Source organism: Cetorhinus maximus, chromosome 16, assembly GCF_964194155.1.
Source record: "Cetorhinus maximus chromosome 16, sCetMax3.hap1.1, whole genome shotgun sequence".
NCBI classification, from domain to species: domain Eukaryota; kingdom Metazoa; phylum Chordata; class Chondrichthyes; order Lamniformes; family Cetorhinidae; genus Cetorhinus; species Cetorhinus maximus.
In genome coordinates, this window is record NC_135894.1 from 14,502,118 (window position 1) to 14,518,922 (window position 16,805).

The 16,805-nt window shown below is 42.0% G+C and overlaps 1 protein-coding gene across 4 annotated transcripts in view; it reads left to right on the forward strand.

Moving 5' to 3' along the window:
• The first annotated feature begins 554 nt into the window (after positions 1–554).
• sh3kbp1 (SH3-domain kinase binding protein 1) overlaps positions 555–16,805 on the forward strand; it is a 261,615-nt gene continuing 245,364 nt past the window's right edge. Inside the window, exons 1-2 of one of the 4 annotated variants that reach the window (XM_078559394.1) lie at positions 555–773; positions 11,584–11,741. In XM_078559394.1, the coding sequence (XP_078415520.1) occupies positions 770–773; positions 11,584–11,741 (162 nt within the window). In that variant the 5' untranslated portion in view covers positions 555–769. The remainder of the gene's footprint in view (positions 774–11,583; positions 11,742–16,805) is intronic. The other 3 variants (XM_078559395.1, XM_078559396.1, XM_078559397.1) reach the window with 3 other exon arrangements.

Below are 16,805 nucleotides of genomic sequence, written 5' to 3' on the forward strand. Positions count from 1 at the left end.
AGGAAGATCTCCAGAAGAGATGAGCTCAGTAACAGTCCTGGAAACAATGGCTTGATGTTCAGTGGTGGGGTCATGGTCCAGGGGGAGGTAGGAGGAAGTGTCTGCGTGCGAGTTGACGCTCAGCCTCTGCGAGGTAGAGGTCAGTGTGCCAGACAACAGCAGCACCACCCTTGTCGCGGGTTTAATGACAATGTCAGGGTTGGACCTGAGAGAACGGAGTGCAGCAAGTTCAGAGAGAGACAGGTTAGAATGGGTGAGAGGAGCAGAGAAATTGAGACGACTAATTGTTATTTCTATAGCTTCATGAGCTGTAACATCAGCCCTGGCAGCATAAAACCATCGTCTCCACTCCATGTCGTCTGAACAGCAGTAGATGCCAACTTCCATTCTCCACCTGAGCAGCCACCAGGAACCAAAATGGCGCCCACTCAGCCCGGCGCCAGCCCAACTCGAAAACCCGGTCGCTATGGTTACAAACGGCCAGCGAATGAGGGAAGGAGGGAGTTATCGCGATATCTGGCTCCAGTGCCCTCCCCCCTCCCCGCCCCGTAACCCAATACCATCGGCCAGTGATTGAAAGCAAGGGGAAAGGCTGGGGGTCAATACCGATTGACTGGCGAACAAAGATGTCCGGTGTTGCGGTGGAGCTTGAGTGAGTGGAGTGGAGTGAGGTGGTCGGAGCCCGGCGAGGGAGAGGGGGAGCGCTCGAGCCCTCTCTTCATCTTCAAACTCTTCGAGGCCAGTTCGGGGGTGGCTGGATTCAACATCAATGGGTGAGTGCGGCATCCGGAGAGTTAACCGGCCCGGGGCTGGGGCTGGGGCTGTGGGTGGGGGGTATCTGCGATCTCTCAACTCCGCCGGGCTCCCACTCGCCTCCCTTTTCCACCATGAAGCGGTCCAGCCCGTCCCATCCGTCCCCGCCTGACACGTTTACAGCGGCGGAGACTGAGAAGCGCTCTCCACAGCCACACCGTTACTGTCGCTGATGCAGCTGCATCCTCCGCACTTTAACTTACTGGGTATCAGGGAGGGAGCAGACCGAGGCCCCTTCTCCCCCCCCCCCCTTTAGTCGGGGAGATGAGGGTCATTAGAACAGTTGCCTCCCCCTGAGATGGGGCTGGATAATTGTGTCCCATTAAAGGCTGTGGGGAGTCTGTTACCAGCGCAGTGGCTTCCGAGATTCGTCCCAGGCTTCGGTGCAGCCTGTACACCCCTGTCAAGTACAACTGGGAAACTGTTTTCCGGCTGAAATTCATTTTGTATGACCCCCCCCACACTGATGAAATCTTCATTTGTGCGCTACCACTCTCCTTCCTTCACCCTGCTTCCCCTTGCTGGTTTAATGTTTTTCTTCTGCATGATGAATATTTTCCTCTCTCTCTCTCTGGAGGAAGCCTTGTACTACGATAACTGTCGGGTGATGCCTCCGTGCCAGGCCGTACCTTGGTTCTAGTACAGAGCAGCTTTGAATAAATTAGATCAAGATTGGTTTAGCCTCTTAACTCTATTGTGTCCGGCGCCAAGTTAAAAAACCTCAAAGGAGTGAACTATTTTGGTCTTTTAAAGAAATAGCCTGACATCTACCCATTGGTACTTATTTATAAAATATAGGAGGTTCAGAGAGGAATTAAAAAAGCAAATAAGAGAAGCAAAGAGCTGCTAACATTAAAGGGAACCCAGAAGCCTTCTGTAGGCATATAAATAGTAAAAGGTGTGGGACCGAAATAAGGGATTTACACAGAGGCAGGGGGCAACTGTTCTCGTGACCTTCACCTCCCCGACTAAAGGGGGAAGGGGGAGATGCCTTGGTCTGCTCCCTCCCTGATACCCAATAAGTTGAGTGCGGAGGATGCAGCTGCATCAGCTACAGTAACGGTATGGCTGTGGAGTGTGCTCAGTCTCAGCCGCTGTAAACATGTCAGGCAGGGTCTGATGGGACGGGCTGGACTGCTTTATGTTTGCATTTGTTTTTACCAAGGAAGAAGATGCTGCTCAGGTCATGATGAAAAAGAAGGAATTCAGACACATGAAGGGTTTAAAGGTGATAAGGAAGGTGGAATGGGACAGGTTGCTTGTACTTAAAACTGATAAGGTGCCAGGACTGAATGAAATGCATCCAAGAATGCCGAAGGAAGCAAGTGGAAATTATGAAAGCACAGGCTAGAATTTTCCAACCTTCCTTAAACTCAAGTTGTGCTAGAGGACTGCAGAATTGCAAATATTACATCCTTGTTCAAAAAACAATGTAAAGGTACACCGAACAAATACAGGCCAGTTCAACCTTGTGGTGGGGAAGCTTTTAGAACCAATAATTTGGGACAAAATCTGGGCAAACGTGGGTTAATTAAGGAAAGCCAGTACAGATTTGTTAAGGGTGAATCATGTTTAACTGCCTTGGTGGGATTTTTTGCAGAAGTAAGACTTCCAAAAGACTTTTGCACACCAGACTTGTGAACAAAGTTAGAGCTCATGGAATAAAAGGGACAGTAACAACATGGATATGAAATCGCCTGAGTGACAGGAAACAAAGTAGTGATGAATGGTTAACAAAAACAGAATTACCTGGAAAAACTCAGCAGGTCTGGCGGCATCGGTGGAGAAGAAAAGAGTTGACGTTTCGAGTCCTCATGACCCTTCAGCAGAACTGAGTAAAGTTAGGAGAGGGGTGAAATATAAGCTGGTTTAAGGTGGGTGGGGGGGAGAGAAGTTGGGGGGGGTGGCTGTAGGGACAAGCAAGCAGTGATAGGAGCAGATAATCAAAATATGTCACAGACAAAAGGAACAAAGAGGTGTTGAAGGTGGTGATATTATCTAAGAAAATGTGCTAATTAAGAATGGATGGCAGGACACTCAAAGTACAGCTCTAGTGGGGATGGGGTGGAAAGACTGACAAGGTATTACAGTTATAGATTTTAAAATAATGGAAATAGGTGGGAAAAGAAAAATCTATATTAATTATTGGAAAAAACAAAAGGGAGGGGAAAGAAACGGAAAGGGGGTGGGGATGGAGGAGGGAGTTCAAGATCTAAAGTTGTTGAATTCAATATTCAGTCTGCTACCCACTAGAGCTGTACCTTGAGTGTCCTGCCATCCATTCTTAATTAGCACATTTTCTTAGATAATATCACCACCTTCAACACCTCTCTGTTCCTTTTGTCTGTGACATCTTTTATTCAATTACGTAGATAGATTAGGGAAGTTGAGACTGTTTTCCTTGGGGAAGGGAAGGTTGAGTGGAGATTTGATAGTGGTATTAAGAATCAAGAGGGATCTGGACAGAGTCGAGAGGAGAAAAACTGTTCCCACTGGTGGAAAGATTATGGATTTAAGATAATTGACAAAGGAAGCAATGACGACATGAGGAAAACTTTTTCATGCAGCAAGAGGTTAGGATCTGAAATGCAGTACCCAAGTGTGGTGGAGGCATGGTCAGTTGAGGCTAACAAAAGAGAATTGGATCATTATCTGAAAAGGAATAATTGGCAGCAGTTGGTGAATTGCTCCTTCAGATAGCAAGCACAGACACCAAATGGCTTCCTTCTGTGCTGTAACTATTCTGTGATTCTAGGATTTACAGCCCAGAAACAGGCCACTGAGCCAACCAGTTCATGGCAGTGATTATGCTTCACCTTAGCATCTTTCCATCTTTGCTCATCTAAACCTACAATCGCAACTATCTACTGTATTCCCTTCTCCCACATAAGTTTGTCGACTTTCCTTTTAAATATATTAATACTATTCACTTCGATCACTGTGGTAGTGAGTTCCATATTCACACCGCTGTTTGGGAGAATTCCCTATTGGATTTCTTGGCGACTGTTATATTGATGGCCTTTAGTGATGCTCTTCCCGACAAGAAGAAACATTCTTTCTGTCTATACTTGTGGAATTGATCAGTACTCACTCACTTTTCCAGAACCGCTTTATCCAATTCAGGGTGGCGGGAAGTTGGAGCCTATCCCGACAGGCAATGGGCACGAGGTGCGGCACACCTTGGATGGGACACCAGTCCATCACAGGGCACGCACCAGGGGGCAGTTTAACCGTAGCCACCTAACCAGCACGCCGTTGGATGGTGGGAGGAAACCAGAGCACCCGGTGGAAGCTGACGTGGACATGGGGCAAAAGTGCAAAGTCCACACAGACAGCAGACACCTGGGGTCAGAATGGAACCCGGGTCCCTGGAGCTGTGAGGCAGCAGCGCTAATCACTGTGCTGCCCGCTAACTGTGCTACTTATTGGCTTTTTTGTGTTAGACAACTGATTGGAATGAAAATGCAAAAGGTTTTACACTTCTACTCCCAAAGTGTTATATTTATTTGCTTTTTCCAATTTGGATTTCAATATTGTAATTTGAAAAAAAAAAAAATTTTCTTAAACTCAAAAGTATGTCCTTTTACTGAAGTTAAATGACTCTAGCAAGAGCTGCTGATAGTTCTCTGCGACTTCGGCTTTTTGCATCACTACATTTGTTAGACCAGGTATCCCATATCCTTTCCAATTTCTTATTCTTGATGATGAGCCAAATGCAAATTTTGTGTCAATGTTTTAAAAGAATTTTATCCATCGGGAAGAAAGATCCCTCAAATAAGTGAAGTCATACTTCTTGCGCAGTCATTTGGTGTTCTATAAGTGGCATACCAATTTTTGAAGAGAGCAAATCTTTGTCTTCATTTGTAGTAAGAGTATAAAAGATATCTGAATGCTCAATAGCTGAAGTGAATGAATTTTTTTCCTGATATGTCTAGATACCATCTTGAAATTATCAGTAATGCAACACATCCTTGGCCATCTTATAAGATTTCTTTATATGGGTGGAGTCATAAAGCTAAAACAAACTTGTAGTTCTGACTTGATTATGGATTTTCAAGTAAAGTACTTAATTTCACAAATAAAATTAAGATGTAATTTTGGCTTATTTCCTTGGTCAGTTACTGCTTGTTAGCCAAATTAATTTCTGTAACCATATTTTTATTTTCTCGTGTCGGTAATTAAATCCAAGGCATTGTGACTGGATTTTTAAAAAATATTATTCGTTCATGGGATGTGGGCGTCACTGGTTAGACCAGCATTTATTGCCCATCCCTAATTGCCCTTGTTCAGCATTTAAGAGTCAACCACATTGCTGTGGGTCTGGAGTCGCAAGTAGGCCAGACCGGATAAGGACAGCAGATTTCCCTCCCTAAAGGACGTTAGTGAACCAGATGGGTTTTTATGACAATTGGCAATGGATTTATGGTCATCACCAGACTTTTAATTCCAGATTTTTATTGAATTCAAATTTCACCATCTGCCGTGGTGGGATTCAAACCCTGGTCCCCAGAGCGTTAACTTGGGTCTCTGGATTACCAGTCCAGTGACAATACCATTATGCCACTGCCTCTGCTTGCTTATTTATTTAAAGTTATGTTATTTTTCCAAATTTACTTATGTTAGTCTCTCTAAACATACCAACTCCCCTGCTTTCTTAATAGAGTGCATAGCTATTTTGCAAATTAGTTCACTGTCTTGCTTCAGCTATGCTTTTTGCGGCTTCATTCCAGTTGATCACTTTCTGAAGGAGTAATTCTTTGTGCCTCTTCTGGACAACCATGAGCCTATGCTTTCTTGTTTTAATAGCCAGAACATTTGTAAGTATTATTTATAGATAATAAAAAATTAACAGGCTGTTAATCTAGTAAACTACAAGGGGCAGCGGAAAGCCCCTAGAGAATTTTGAATTCCAGCAAAATTAACTGGTCCAGGTTTATTGTCAAAGTAGTATTGGTTTTGGAGCTTTTATGCATAGTGGAATAATTTATCAATTTGTAATTTAAAAATCTTACTTCACACACTGAATTGTCACCAGTTTCTTTCCATCTTAATACTAACTAGTAGATTTTCTTTTTGACCTACATTCTCTGGAGCAGTTCTCTGTCTTAAAAGTTCAAACTTTGAAGTTTGATTATTAGTAGATAGGTTTAATGAGAACGAAATAAACTGGGCATTCCAATTTCACTGCCATGCATAGCAAATGTTTGGAATTTAGTTAATTATTGCTGTCTTTTTAAATAATCTTGGGCATTCTTCTTTTCATTTTACTATTGAGGTGCACTTTTTTTTAGTAAGATGAAATCTAAGGGGCACCAAAATGCAGAGCAACAGTAAAATTGTAATGTGTGCTGCTGGAGCAAGAATAACAATTGGAGTGACTGAAATAAGGGTCTCTGGAAGTTTAATCCAGTCTGTTATACTATTGCTGCTCTCAGCACACCATTAGAATGCCTCAGATAAATTTGTGAACGCTTCTATTTTACCGTCAGGCATTGATCAGCCTGCCTTTTTGCCATGGTTAGATCCACAATGTGCTGCCGACCAATGCATCATAAAGGAAACTGTAATAACTGTCACATTTGCAAAGTAGCTGGCTAACCTCAGACTGCACCACTTGACAGAAATGTGAGCGTCAAGCCATGCAATGCAGGGTTGTGTTTTGAATGTTTTTCACAGTTTGCTAATGCTATTATTTTTTCAAAGGTCTCTAGCAAGTATTGTGCAGCTTTTCTAACATGTTTTATGACTTGTGTGTGAAATAAGGGAACAGTGGAACTAGAACCTTCTCTTGCTTTCCTGTCCCTGGCCTATTTCTGCAGAATAAAATTTTTTACCCTCCGACTACAATTGTGTCTGTTTCCCAGACTCAGGTTAAGACTCCTACTGTTGCCTGATCAGCCAGCTTCATAACCTGGGTGAAATTATGAAATCAGTACTACGTTGTTGGATGTGTGGCAGTGCTCCATTCCTTTTACAAGATTTACAAGATTATGAAGTCACAGCTTATGGACCTGACTGGAGAGAAATAGCATGAGATAGCTTGGAGGAAATGTGTTGCATTATTTTGATTTTGACACCTCAGGAGATGTAAATATAATATAAAGGATCATCCTTTGCCATTTCCGCCAACTCCAGCATGATGCCACTACCAAACACATCTTCCCTTCAGCCCCCTGGCGGCTTTCTGCAGGGATCGTTCCCTTCGGGACACCCTGGTCCACTTCTCCATCACCCCCTACACCTCAACCCCCTCCCACAGCATCTTCCCATGCAACCGTAGAAGGTGCAACACCTGCCCCTTTACTTCCCCCCCTCCTCACCGTCCAAGGGCCCAAACACTCCTTTCAAGTGAAGCTGCACTTCCCTCAATTTAGTCGACTGCATTCACTGCTCCCAATGCAGTCTCCTCTACATTGGAGAGACCAAACACAGTCTGGGTGACTGCTTTGCGGAACACCTTCGGTCTGTCCGCAAGCATAACCCAGACCTCTCTGTCGCTTGCCATTTCAACACACCACCCTGCTCTCATGCCCACATGTCCGTCCTTGGCCTGCTGCAATGTTCCAGTGAAGCTCAACGCAAACTGGAGGAACAGCACCTCATTTTCTGACTAGGCACTTTACAGTCTTCCGGACTTAATATCAAGTTCAACAATTTCAGATCATGAACTTTCTCCTCCATCCCCACCCCTTTCCGATCCCCCCTTTTCCAATAATTTATAATATTTTTACAACTATTTTTTTTTCTTTTCCCTCCTATTTTTAAATTTATTTTGATCTATTGTTTCATCTCCACCTTTTACCCCATTTCGATCCCTTCCCCCTCACCCCACTTGCGCTAGGGCCATCTGCCACCAGCTTGCTTCCCTTAATGTCCCCATTAGCACATCCTTTAGATAATATCACCACCGTCAACACCCCTTTGTCCTTTTGTCTATGACATCTTTGGCAGTCTCTTCTTGACCTCCACCTATCACTGACCCCCTATCGAGCTCTCCTGTCCCATCCCCTTCTGCTAGCTTATATTTCATCTCATTTCTTTATGTCTTAGTCCTGATGAAGGGTCATACGGACTTGAAACGTCAACTGTATCCCTCTCTGCAGATGCTGTCAGACCTGCTGAGTTTTTCCAGGTATTTTTGTTTTTGTTCTAGATTTCCAGCATCAGCAGTATTTTGCTTTTATATTAATGTTGTGTTTTGGCAGTTCTGGTTGACCACAGAATCGCACAGTGCAGAAGAGGCCCTTCGGCCCATCGAGTCTGCACCGACACGTGAGAAACACCTGACCTACTTACCTAATCCCATTTACCAGCACTTGGCCCATAGCCTTGAATGTTATGACATGCCAAGTGCTCATCCAGGTACTTTTTATAGGATGTGAGGCAACCCGCCTCCACCACCCTCCCAGGCAGCACATTCCAGACCGTCACCACCCTCTGGGTAAAAAAGTTTTCCCTCACATCCCCCCCCTAAACCTCTTGCCCTCACCTTGAACTTATGTCCTCTCATGACTGACCCTTCAACTAAGGGGAACAGCTGCTCCCTATCCTCCCTGCCCATGCCCCTCATGATCTTGTACACCTCGATCAGGTCGCCCCTCAGTCTTCTCTGCTCCAATGAAAACAACCCAAGTCTATCCAAACTCTCTTCATAACTTAAATGTTTCATCCCAGGCAACATCCTGGTGAATCTTCTCTGCACCCCCTCCAGTGCAATCACGTCCTCCCTATAATGTGGCGACCAGAACTGCACACAGTACTCCAGCTGTGGCCTCACCAAGATTCTATACAACTTCAACATGACCTCCCTACTTTTGTAATCCATGCCTCGATTGATAAAGGCAAGTGTCCCATATGCCTTTTTCACCACTGCACTAACATGCCCCTCTGCCTTCAGAGATCTATGGACACACACGCCAAGATCCCTTTGTTCCTCAGAACTTCCTAGTGTCATGCTGCTCATTGAACTTCCTTGTCAAATTACTCCTTCCAAAGTGTATCACCTCTCACTTTTCAGGGTTAAATTCTATCTGCCCATTTGACCATCCCATCTATATCTTCCTGTAGCCCAAGACACTCAACCTCGCTGTTAACAACCCGGCCAATCTTTGTGTCATCCGCAAACTTACTAACCCTGCCCCCCACATAGTCATCTATGTTGTTTATATAAATGACGAATAATAGGGGACCCAGCACAGAACCCTGTGGTATGCCACTGGACACTGGCTTCCAATCACTAAAGCGTCCTTCTGTCATCTCCCTCTGTCTCCTACAACTAAGCCAATTTTGAATCTACCTTATCAAATTTCCCTGTATCCCATGTGCATTTGCCACCTTTATAAGTCTCCCATGTGGGACCTTGTCAAAGGCTTTGCTGAAATCCATATAAACTACATCAACTGCACTACCCTCATCTACAGATCTGGTTACCTCCTCAAAAAATGCAATCAAATTTATTAGGCATAACCTCCCTCTGACAAAGCCATGCTGACTATCCCTGATCAAACCTTGCCTCTCCAAGTGGAGATAGATTCTCTCCTTCAGAATTTTCTCCGATAGTTTCCCTACCACCGACGTGAGACTCACTGGCCTGTAGTTCCCTGGCTTAACTCTACAGCCCTTCTTAAATAGCGGAACCACATTAGCTGTTTCTCCAGTCCTCTGGCACCTCCCCCGTGGCCAGAGAGGAATTAAAAATTTGGTTCAGAGCCCCTGCGATCTCCCTTGCCTCTCTCAGCAGCCTGGGACACGAATCATCTGGACCTGGAGATTTGTCCACTTTTAAGCCTGCCAACACCTCCAATACCTTGTCGCTCCCTATATCAATTTGCTCAAGAACCTCGCAGTCTCTCTCCCCGAGTTTGATACTTTCATCCTCCTCCTTTTGGGTGAATACGGATGTGAAGTATTTGTTCAACACTCTACCGATGTCCTCTGGCTCCACCCATAGATTGCCCGCTTGGTCTCTAATGGGCCCTGCTCTTTCCCTGGTTATCCTCTTCCCATTGATATACTTATAGAATATCTTGGGATTTTCCCTACTTTTACCAGGGAGATTGGATCACATGCCCACCACCTCCAGCTGGCCCGTCGCCACACTCCTGCCACAGGTCGCGCAACATGCTTACCCTTGCGATGCATAGCCTACACTTCGGAATTGGAAATTGAACTGACTCCAAGTTGTCCAATTGATTGACAGTTAAGAATCATCCAACGGTTTTTAACCCCACCTCCAATAGCTAAATGTTCAAAGCAAATTTTAGCAAAAATGTTTTTTTTAAACATCCCTTGACTTTTTTTCTCCTGAGTTGCTTGCAGCTCTGTCCGTACCTGGCAACCCTTACGGAGAGCTTAGGAGACCACTTGGAGGAACTGGGCATATTTTTAACTTACCTGGGATAAACTTAAATGTTTATGGAGTATGTCTCTCCCTGGCTAGCTTCCCAAACTGCAAATTTACATTTTAATCACTGGGGTAAGAGCTATGTGTATATGCTTGTGAGCCAGGCATTGTAAGTGGGATGCTGTCTTATCGGAATCAATACCGCTATGAGTTACAGGACTAATGCTGCAGCTAGAACATTATCAGTCTAGGCAGGATTCAAACCAGGGTCCCAGACATTAAAAATTGTTTGCTTTACCAGTTGTGTTGTCGGAAGAGAGGGGGTTTGATACTATTTTTAAAAAAGTATTTTGATGTGAGGCTACTTATTCAACAACTCTTATGCAAGATCCGATAAGTCAACTGCACATACAACTAGGGAGTATGAATATTGGTTAATGTTAGGGTTTGGATCTATGACGGGTACAAAAGAAGCTTTTTCACTGGAGCAGCTATATGCTGCGTGCGATATCTTCTGGAAAATGTCATTTTCCAGGTTTTAAGGTCCTTGATTTGTAGCTGGTAGGTAGATCATATAGAAACGGTGATGATGGAATGAACGCTTATTTGTTAGAACAGTTTTTGTTAAGACAGAATGCAACACAGTTTAATTTCTTCTGACAGTGCACCACACAGTTCCACAACTACATTAGATTTTAACTTCTGGATTGAATCCAGCCTAGATTGATGCTGATTGTAAGGTCCAAAATGAAGTATTTTTAAATTCAAATTCTATTGAGTTTGTGTCGAATGCTAAATTAAAAGTCTTTCTCTTGGCTGATGTGGGAAATTAAAATGAAGTTAGCCAAAGCAAAACTGCTTCAGCAAGGTTAGAAACAGTAAAGCTGAAGACCTGGAGTGGGATGGTTTCCCTTTTCTGACACTAACTTCACATTTTAAATGTGAGGTGAAATAAATAAAGTGGTGGGCCATGGGATCTGATCAACTAATTTGACAGTCTAAACTGTGCCTCATTGGAGCTGTGAATTGAGGGAAAATGGGAATCTTGTGTAGAAGTCTGTTTAAACAGCATGGGTAGCAGCAGGACACAAATTATCTAACTTCATGATGAATACTGCAAGGAGATTGGAGGAGTTGAGGAACATCTTGACAGAAGGGTTTGCAAAGAAAACCTGCAACTTGGAATTCACCAGATGTGCCAAAATAGGTACAGATTGAAGGAGAACATGTTCTTTTTGGAGGGGAATTGGCATGCAGTTCAAATCTCTAACTGATCATTTTGTGGTGCAGTAAATAGTATGAAACTCTTTGGAGAATTTCTTGTCAGAAAGCTTTTAAATTATTTATATTGCACAATATGATCATTTGGATATTCAATAGGTGAAATAATTTGCCGTGTGCTGTAAGTTTATTTATTTTCTTTCCAGTGGAAGCGATTGTTGAGTTTCCTTATGAAGCTCAACATGAAGATGAGCTGACCATTTCTGTAGGAGATATTGTTACTAACATCAAGAAAGAAGATGGAGGATGGTGGGAGGGTGAACTGGATGGCAGAAGAGGTTTGTTCCCTGACAACTTTGTAAGAGTGAGTATAATATGGTTTCAGTTACTATCATTATGCAATATTTGGTGTTGGCAGACATATACAGTGAAGTTATTTTGTAGGCAAAGTTTATGTTGTCTTCTGTTTACAGAAGTATTTTGGCAAAGAATGTTTTAGCAATCCGATCAACATCTAGTGTTAAATCAAGTCTTCCATCCCCATAATAAAGACTGTGTTGCATTTGCTGCTCCCTTTTTACCAAGTGTACTGCTTGTATTGTTAACAGATGTTTTCTAAATTATTCAATAAAATGTTCAATCAGTTGTTAACACTTCCTCATCCAGAAGTTTCAAGAATCTCTCAATTCTTGAAATAATCTGAAATGGATAAGAGTAAGATTTTTGCACACTAGTTTTCTTGATCATTTAATGACTTATAAAAGCAATCTTGAAGAGTTGTTTGATTTATGAAGCAGCACTAAGTTGCAAACTAAAAGGAATTTTTGGTAAGTGGTGTGTTTTTAAACTCTTCTGGAGGACGCATTTTAAATCTGATGAGAGGAAATCTCACTGTTACTCTGACTTACCACTTCCTCCCTTCCAAGTTACAAAAGTGAACTGTTTTGATAGTCCCAAGTATTCCTAGTATAACTGAATCAAAGGCTCAAAACTGAAACATTCATAGTGCTTTTTTTTTGAAGCAAAGTTTACTAAACTACGTTATTTCAAGTCTTTGCATTTCTAAAATTATGTATGTTCTTATGAATGTTGCTGACTTGTATGTTACTTTTTTTGGGCTACCAGTCACACCAGGAAGATTTAATTAAGTAACGCTTTCTACCTATGAGCATCAGCTAACTGCTAACATCTGCACTGCTGAAGAAAGCAGGAAGCTGTGGTAAATAATTGTGCTTGGTTGATTTCACCCTTTTCTTAAATGAAATGAGTTGGTAGTATAGAAATAAAGCATCTTTTTTGTAACATATTTCAGCAAGCTGCTGTCATCAAGCATATCTAAGATTGTCATTACCTTGGATTAGCGAAACATTCTGTAAACCTTTAAATATATACAAGCTTACTAATACAATACATACAAAAATACTTTTTGCTTATTGAACTTAAATAGGTAAAAAAGTTCACATTTGGTACAAAAAATGTTTATACATTAATGCAACACTAAGCTATAAAAATCAGAAGTGGCTTGCTTATGCTAAATCAGCTGATCTCAAATTGGGTCAGCAATGGGCATGCTGAAGTTGGTTTCAATGTTCCTGGGTTGGGAGGGAGCAATTCCGTGCTGTTAGGGTTTTGTTCTTAATTAGCTACTTCTGAATATGCTGAAAAGTACACGTGGTGGTTGATGGACCTTACCTCCCCCACCCCTCAACTTGTGAGAGACATGAAATGATTGTGAGCCATTACGGAGACATGGTTACAAGGAGATCAAAGCTGGGAACTAAATCTTCAGGGACATGACTTTTTGAAAGGACAGGCAGGAAGGAAAGGCTGGTGGGGTAGCTTTATTAGTACGTGATGGAATAAGTACGATAGCAAGAAATGGATCAGAAGATGTAGAATCCATATGGGCAGAGGTAAGAAATAACAAGGGGAAGACGACACTGGTGGGAGTATTCTATAAGAGCCCTAACAGTGGCTATACTGTTGGATAGAGGATAAATCAGGCGATAATGAGGGTATGTAAAAAAGGGCAGGACATTAATCATGGGTGACTTTTAAGTTTCATGTAGATTGGGAAATCAAATTTGCAGAGGTAGGCACGAGCAAGAATTCATGGTGTATTCAGGGCTGTTTCCTAGAACAATATGTTGTGGATCCAACCAGGGATCAGGCTATTTTGGATCTGTAATGTGTAATGAGGCAGGTTTAATAAATTATCTCAGAGTAAAAGTCCCCCTAGGAAACAGTAACCGTAAAATGGTTGAATTTAGCATTCAGTTTGAGAGTGAGAAACTTGGGTCAGAAACAACTGTGCTAAACTTGAATAAGGGTAATTACAATGGAATGAGGGCAGTGTTGGCTGTAGGAGACTGGGAAAGGAGTTTAGCATAAAAGACAGTTGATGAACAATGACAGACGTTTAAGAAAATAGATCATGACTCACAACAAAGATATATCCCAGCGAGGAAGAAGGAGTCCAGGAAGGGAATAAACCACCCATGGTTAACCAAGGAAGTTAAGGAGTAGTGACAAATTGAAAGAAAAGACATACGATGTGGCAAACATTAGTGGTAGCCAGAGGATTGGGAAAGTTTTAAAAACCAACAAAAGATGACAAAAAGAAATAGAGGGAGAAAACAAACTAGCAAGTAATATAAAAACGGACAGTAAGAGCTTCTTTAAATATATAAAAATGAAGAGAGAGGCCAAAATGAACATAGGCACCTTGGGGAACATGGCTGGGGAAATAATAATGGGGAACCAGGAAATGGCGGAAGAGTTGAATAAATACTTTGCATCAGTCTCCACAGTAGAAGACATTAATAGCATTCCAAAAATATTAAATAATCAAGGGGCAAAAGAGGGAATAAATACAATAACTATCACTAGAGAAAATGTACTAGAGAAACTAATGGGGCTAAAGGCTGATAAGCCCCCTGGACCTGATGGGTTGCATCCTAGGATATCAAAGGAAGTAGCTACACAGACAGTGGATGCATTGCCAGTAATCTTACAAGAATTTTGGAAAAGTCCCAGAGGATTGGAAAACTGCCAATGTAACACCTTTATTCAAAAAGGGAGGAGAGAAAAAACAGGTGATTACAGGCCAGTTAGCTTTAAATCTGTCATTAGGAAGATGTTAGTCTATTATAAAGGATGTAATAGCAGAGCATTTAGAAATACATATTCTAATCAAGCAGCGTCAGCATGGCTTCATGAAGGGAAATCATGCCTGACAAATTTATTAGAATTATTTGAGGAGGTAGCAAGCAGGATAGATAAAGGGGAACCAGTAGATGTAATATATTTGGATTTCCAAAAGGCATTCAATAAGGTACCGCACATGAGGCCACTTAATTAGATAAGAACCCACCGTGTTGGGGGTAGTATATTAGCATTGATAGAGGATTGGCTAACTAATAGCAGACAGAGAGTTGGGATGAAGGGGCCATTTTGTAGATGGCAACCTGCAACTAGTGGAGTGCCACAAGGATCAGTGCTGGGGCCACAATTATTTACAATATATATTAATGACTTAGATGAGGGTAGTGAATGTACCATCGCCAAGTTTGTGGATGACACAAAAATAAGTGGGAGGGCAAGCAGTGAGGATGACACAAGGATTTACAGAGGGATATAGACAGGTTAAGTGAGTGGGCAGAAACTTGGCAGATGGAGTATAATGTGGGAAAATGTGAGGTTACGCACTTTGGCAGGAAGAATAGAGGAGCTGAATATTATTTAAATGGAGATAGCTGCAGCACAGAGGGATTTGGGAGTCCTCGTGCATGAATCCCAAAAAGCAAACAAACAAGTAAAGCAACTAATAGGGAAGGCAAATGGGATGTTGGCCTTTATTTCAAAGGGAATTGAATATAAAAATAGGGAAAACTATACAAGGCACTAGCTAGACCGCACCTAGAACACTGAACAATTTTGGTCCCCTTATCCAAGGAAAGATATATACTGGCAATGGAGGCAGTCCTAGAAGGTTCATTAGGTTGATCCCGGGTATGGAGGGATTTTCTTATGAGGGTAGGTTGAGTAGGTTGGGCCTGTGCTCATTGGAGTTTAGAAGAATGAGGGGCGACCTTATTGAAATATATAAGATTCTTAGGGGGCTTGACAGGTTAGATGCTGAGAGGTTGTTTCCCCTTGTGGGATGTCACCTATTTAAGACAGAGATGAGGAAGAATTTCTTCTCTCGGGGTAGTGAATCTGTGGAATTCTTTACAGCGGCGGGCTGTAAATGCTGGGCTGTTAAGTATATTCAAGGCGGAGATGGGCAGATTTTTAATCAGTAAGGGAATCAAGGGTTATGGGGATAAGGCAGGAAAGTGGAGTTGAGGATTATCAGATCAGCCATGATCTCATTGAATAGCGGAGCAGACTCGATGGGCTGAATGGCCTACTTCTGCCTCTATGTCTTATTGTCTTATGATATGCCTAGATTGGAATGTTTGGTGTGAAATGTTGAGTCACTGCACTCTTCAAGATTGATTGCATCATTTTTAGGATGCTGATTCTCAATGCTGCTTTATTGCATTTAATGCAAAATATGCCCTTCAATGATCAGCAAAGATGGAAAAAGGAGGTCCTGATTTTGGAGAATTTAGTAATTCACCCAGTTGAGTGTATCCTCTGAAGATAGCTTTGGATTGGGTTGGGACTGTGTTTTTCAATTCTTCTTCAGTTGTTTTATGAAATACATTGAAAACAAACAGAAAATCAAACAAAATAAAAGATAATGTAACTTTGTTTATATTTTAGTACTCTATACCCTTGCTATAGTCTTCTGGACAAATGCAAATGATTTAATAGTGCTGAATTGAGGAGAGAGATTTTTTTTCTAATGACACATATGCCAACAGGCTATGTATGGTTTGTTTTGTTTCTCTGCAGCTATCTAGTCTCCTGTGTGATTTTCTGTGTTTTATGGAAAATCTGGGATAGCTCTAGAATATACTTCGTGATCAGAATAGCTCATAAACCATTATGTTCTGATCATTGTGAGCAGTGTTGCTGATCAGAGTTGTCATAAACATGTTGCACATATCCATTACACTGTTTACACTGACTTGTTCATTTTGGATTAAAATCTACTTTTCTGCATGCTTATGCCAATTTAAATAGCCTGCTTATTTCTCCATAATGCTTGTCATTTTAAGGTATTAATGGTCTTCCACCTTCACAATCTTCATTTCTCTTTTTTGAAAAAAATCTTTCACTTAACAACTTTAAGCCCTAAACCACATTATCTATTTAATATTAGAATTGATTAAAAGGTAATTTAAAAAAAAAATCAACTCCAATGTGCTTTTGCTTCTCAGATATTGGATTATATGTGACCTTTGTTCTGGAAGTGCATGAATCAGGTGTGTGCTCGTGCATGGGTGCACACTTTCCTTTGAGGTTGTACACCCCTTGC